This window comes from Populus nigra, chromosome 9 (assembly GCF_951802175.1).
Source record: "Populus nigra chromosome 9, ddPopNigr1.1, whole genome shotgun sequence".
Lineage (NCBI taxonomy): Eukaryota > Viridiplantae > Streptophyta > Magnoliopsida > Malpighiales > Salicaceae > Populus > Populus nigra.
In genome coordinates, this window is record NC_084860.1 from 4458905 (window position 1) to 4464446 (window position 5542).

Genomic DNA, 5542 nt, shown 5'->3' on the forward strand with positions numbered 1-5542 from the left:
ATAAATGGAAAAAAATAGGCACAAGTCCTGTAATGCAATTGGCACGAGAAACAGCCTCTCTACCCATCCGTTCTTCTAGCTCTCTCAAACGAAGAAAGGTCAAGCCAAAACCTCAAGCAGTACTCCATCACCACCTCCTTCCTTTTTCACTATCTCTTTCTTGTCTCCTCTCTATAGAATCAAGAAGCAGCAGCACCCATTACCATTAAGCAAAGCGTCACCGATAAAACAAAATCCCCTTCAATTCTTTTGCTTCGTTATTAATATTATTATATACATTGGCTTTCAAGCCAAAAAAAATGCCAGCCCAGAAACGTTCCTACGAGACCCTCCAGAAGGAAGATGATGCTCTTCTTCGGCAGCAGCAAGACCACACTAACAACAACCATGAACAAAAGCAAGAGCCTCGAAGCGATATTGATGATGACGGTGGTGTTGGTGAGCGTACGTGTGCAAATATTTCTACGATAACAACAAGCACTAGTTCTCGCTTTGTGCATTTTGTTTTGGATTCGATTACGGTTCTTGGCTAAGTATGTTTTCCTTTTCTTTTGCTCTGACAGAATCCGATCGAAGCCAGCCTTCTTCAAATATTAACGAAGACGTGAAAGAAGAGTAAGTTTTTCTTGTTTTGGATCGCTCTGTTTTATCGATTATGCTGTTTCTTTTTTATTTGAGATCTTCACTTTTTGCTTCTTTCTTACATTTTATCAGTGTATAAGTTAACAAGCTTTGTGGGTTTCTCGAGTTTTGTCTTGTCTTTTCTAGCAATGGCTAGCTACCTATAGTTGAATTCTCAACCGCGAATTTCTCTAAGATGGCGTGGGGAGTTTGGTGTTGAGTTTAAAGGGTTGTCGTGATTTTGGCTCCAATTGGTTTTTTTGCATGAAAGTTGGTTTCTTGTGTTGCCATATATGTGTAGCTGGTTATAAGACAATTGCAGTAGCTACCTATAGTTGAATTCTCAACCGCGAATTTCTCTAAGATGGCGTGGGGAGTTTGGTGTTGGGTTTAAAGGGTTGTCGTGATTTTGGCTCCAATTGGTTTTTTTGCATGAAAGTTGGTTTCTTGTGTTACCATATATGTGTAGCTGGTTATAAGACAATTGCAGGCAGATTCGTTTCGGGATTCGTTTCCGTGGCTGGGAATTTTGTATATGCTGGGTAAGATTCCGGTGTTTGCATGTTTGCTGGGTTGTTGGATTTGCATATATTTGTTCGTCTTCCCTTTGAATATGAAGCGTGAATTTGTCTGTAGCACTTTGTTGATGTGGATTAAGTTAAGTGAAACAAGTAACTGATCCAATGGTTTAACTGCAGCATCATAATTACGGATTAGCTGTTAAGCAATTTGATGGATGATCAGTTCTTGTAATTTGAGAGTCGAGGAATCGTAGTGCTCTACTTGTTTATTTTTATTTTTGCCATACCATGTGGAGCTGTTGAATAGATATGCATTTTCCAAGGAGCTGAATGATGATACTGACAAAGCTGCAAGCATATGAGTTGTGCAATGCTGTCATAATTTTAACTCTAAGTTATTTATTTTGTAATTTGATGAATTTTCTTGGTATACAACATCTCTTTTCTTTTTTTGATTACATTTTGTATTCCGAATAGTTTGAATTTTATTTTTTTAACCTCGGGATTTAGTGGTTTGGGATCTGATGTAATGTAATTTTCAAATGGTTGCCCTTCTTTTATTGATTGCATAGTCTAGAACAGCATGCAATCTCATGTTTGTAGTGTATATGTCAACAACTTGGGGAAAGTTATTGATTTAATAAATGAGATCTACAAGCATTTTTTATCTGTTCCTATGACATTTTAACTTAGATTGGTGTTAGTTGTATTAACCATGCATTTCCTTTTGAAACTGAGATTTGTACAACAACGAGTAGCTATTACTAAAGTCTATACTGAATCGCAGGTGCATATTAGAGGCAGAACTCACAAGTCTGAAATAGTGTCTGCAAAATAAACTTTTCCAGCTAATTTTACTACTGCAGGTCCTATAATGACTTTTGGCTAAGTGAGATTTTAGATGCTGTTCAATTTATTATAGTCTTTTACATGTTTACTTACCTGATTGCTGATGCAACATTTTCCTGGATGCTTAGAATAGAAAGGAAACATGTGCTTAGCAGAAGGCAACTGTTTTTTTTATTAAAAAAAAAAAAAGGGATTCTAGATTAGAGCATAACTTTAGGATTTCAGCATTCTTTGGTAGATTTTCTGTCATTAAAATCTTGGAAGGATTTAATATACATTCAAGCATTTTTTCTTCTCATATTTTGCATAATTTTTACACCCTGATAGTTTGGACTAATACTTCAGTTGAGTTCATTTAAGAGCAGCCATGCGTACTATTCTTTTTTCCATAGATAATGTGCTACTAATCAAGTTTGATTTTCATAAATATCCCAGGCATCTGAAGTAACAAGTTTGAGAATAATTCTTATGCTTGAAGAAAGAAAAAATTATTGCCGACCACTAGACATCAATGATTGGCTGTGAATATGCTAGTGACTGACATTGTTTGTGCTTACACCTGTTTGTAGATATGTTGTAGTGAAGTTGTCGGAGATACGGAAGGAAGTGCAATGCCCAATCTGTCTAGGTATGAGTTTAGGTATTTTCTTTAGTATCTTTGAGATAACTTTTGATAGATTCTAAATTACAAATAGCAAGATGTTATCTGCTCTTTAATAATTCTTTAAGAAAAACTTTTCTCTAGGATATATAAATAGCACAATGATTTCACTAATTGCTTGTATGCTCATTATCTCATATATTCTATTCAAAATAGCTACTTTCCCTTCTTTATATGCAAGCAGAAATGTTTATTTATTTTTATTTTTTAGAAAATTGATTTCTCCTTTTTTTGTGTGCAGGGATTATTCGGAAAACAAGAACAGTGATGGAATGTCTGCATCGTTTTTGCAGGGAATGCATTGACAAATCTATGCGGCTCGGGTACCAAAATCTTGTTTCCTTGAATGATTCTTCTCCCCTAATGTCTCTTGAAAGGAGGCATTCTGAGATTAAAAATCCACCTTATTTAAAATGTATACCAAAATTCACTACAGAAACAACGAGTGCCCAGCTTGCCGCACACATTGTGCCAGTCGTAGGTCTTTGAGAGATGACCCAAATTATGATGCACTAATTGCAGCTTTGTATCCAGATATTGACAAATATGAAGAAGAGGTAAATAGGATCCTTCCTAATCAGAATCTGATTCTGTATTAAAATTTGGAATTCAATTATTAGTTGCTTGAGTATCTGTGGTAGGAATTGGCTTTTCAAGAAGATGAGAAGGCACGTAATAAGGAGGTGAGATATTCAATTTTTGTTTCAAGCCTTTTTGTATACAGATTCTCATTCATTCGTTCTATAAATTTCTGGTGAATTTAATTTACTACACCAAAGAATGCTACACAAGCAAAAGACTAAATCATTCTTCATATGTGTACATGCTATATAATAGTCAGTAGCATGGCTACACAAGCAAAAGACTAATTTAATTTACTGCACCAAAGAATGCTACACAAGCAAAAGACTAAATCATTCTTCGTATGTGTACATGCTATATGATAGTCAATAGCATGACTACTGCTCGAATGGTCAAAACATGAATTGTAATTCAACGCTTTATTATTTCTATATGGATCCAAATGTCTTAGTATTTCATGTTTCTATCAGGTGTACAGTACCCTCTTACTTGACTTATAATACAGATTTTTGATGATACAAGTCACTAATTTTGCAATTTTGAAGTTGGTCTTTTAGGCCTCACTGGTGAATCCTTCACAGTAAACTTGCCATATGCCTTCTCCCAATTCATTTCTTAAGAGTATTTAATGTCGAGCTTTATTTGGACAGATCCAGGCTACCATTGCCCAGACTTTTCATCGACAGGCTGAAGCTCTGAGTAGAAAACGGTCAACAGCTAAAGCGACAGCAGCAGTATTTGCAAGGAGAACACCAAGCCGATTTCGAGATGCCCACTCAAGGGGAAGAAGAAATTATCGAATAGCTGAACTTCAAGGATCTGATGACAATGAAGATGCACATGGTGATGAAGGCAAAGATTCATCATCTACTGATGAGCACAGTGCAGAAGTCAAACCAAAAAGATACAGGAGGTGTTCAGCTGCTTTTAATGCAGATGGAAGTGGTGGTGAAAATGATTCAGAAGTGAATAAAGAATCTGTGGGGGCATCTGCTGGGCTCATTAGCTCCTCAGAAAGGCTCGCCTGGGGCAAAAATGGCATGCGGAGTCACACCCGGTATGGCAGTGCAAATGGCAGCAATGTAAAAAATGCTCGAAACAGTCGCATCTCTAAGTTAGCTGATTATCTACGTAACTTGGATGAAAATGATAATGAGGTAAAGTTGATCCGGGGCTGGTTGTGTTGTGGACTAAGTACAATGAGGAACTAAGGAACTTATTTGCAGGTTTAAACCAGATCAAACAGTTTCGCATTCCAAGTCACAGACTCTGCATCTAACCTTTATGACTGTCGACTTTATGAACTATTTTGTTTCTAGATTATCATTTCCCCTTGAGCTCTCGCTTTACTGATCTTAAACGATTGACCTGTTTTCTTTAATTTCAGTTGGATATCAACCTCATGCTTGTTTCTTTTGATGAACAAAGAGTACCCAGTTTGCAGCGCCCTTTCCTTTGCTGCAGGCCAACTTTGTCGATTAAGAGCCTGTGCCAGGTAATTCTTCTTCCAACCCAAAACCTGTTTTCTATTAATGACATCTCATTTTATTTTAAGAGCTCCTGTTGCTGCATTTAGAATTGGCTATCCATTCTGTGTTGATTGCAGCATGTTGCTTTCCAAACCTCTTTGCAAGCCAATGAAGTGGAAATATATTTGGTCCAAGAGATAAATTCCAAGCTCGACTTTTCACTCTCCATGAGCTCTCCAGTTTCTAGACGTGGTATAATCGATCCATGCAAAGATAAATTGCAAGTTTTAGAAGAACACGAAACTTTGGGAGGACTTAAAACAAACAATTGCATTCATGGGCACCTGGTGAGCTCTTTTTCTTAGTTAACATCTACTATATCCATGCTCACATGCAGATGACAATAGTTGTATGAGCACCGTAACAAATATTTTATTTTGCTTTGCCCCCCCAGCTTCTGGCTTATCAGAAAAAGCTGTGAAAGTCCGAATGGTAGAGACATCACCTATCAACTGTCATGGATACCAAGTTTTCTACATCTTGCTTTACACAGGTATAGATTTAGATACACTCACAACAGGGAACTCTGTCGGGTTTATCTTTCTCAAAGCGTGCACGTTCATGACCATCTGACATTACAGAAATCATAGTAATTGTATAGGTTTATTTAAACATGAATGAGCATTTTATAGCAGGAAAATGGTGTAAGATATCCAACCTTGTTCGTTTAAGGCTTTGCCATCGACTACATTCGTTCGTTCTATGTGCAATGCTGTGATTATGATTCTTTACTGCTGCATTATTTCCTTAAACTCTGATGCATGAGATTTTTGGAAAAT

The 5542-nt window shown here is 36.8% G+C and overlaps 1 protein-coding gene across 3 annotated transcripts; it reads left to right on the plus strand.

The window, feature by feature from the left end:
• LOC133703005 (putative E3 ubiquitin-protein ligase RING1a) lies at positions 1 to 5494 on the plus strand. Of its 3 annotated transcripts, none has more exons than XM_062127383.1 (10): positions 1 to 444; positions 564 to 615; positions 2561 to 2619; positions 2894 to 2975; positions 3089 to 3209; positions 3294 to 3335; positions 3885 to 4391; positions 4622 to 4729; positions 4841 to 5050; positions 5158 to 5494. In XM_062127383.1, the coding sequence occupies exons 1-10, from the start codon at positions 300 to 302 to the stop codon at positions 5182 to 5184; spliced, it is 1353 nt and encodes a 450-aa protein (XP_061983367.1). In that variant the 5' UTR covers positions 1 to 299; the 3' UTR covers positions 5185 to 5494. The 3 variants fall into 3 exon arrangements, with proteins under 3 accessions (XP_061983367.1, XP_061983368.1, XP_061983369.1); XM_062127384.1 differs by having other exon boundaries at positions 2 to 438; XM_062127385.1 differs by lacking the exons at positions 1 to 444; positions 564 to 615 and adding an exon at positions 639 to 1163.
• Positions 5495 to 5542: the final 48 nt, after the last annotated feature.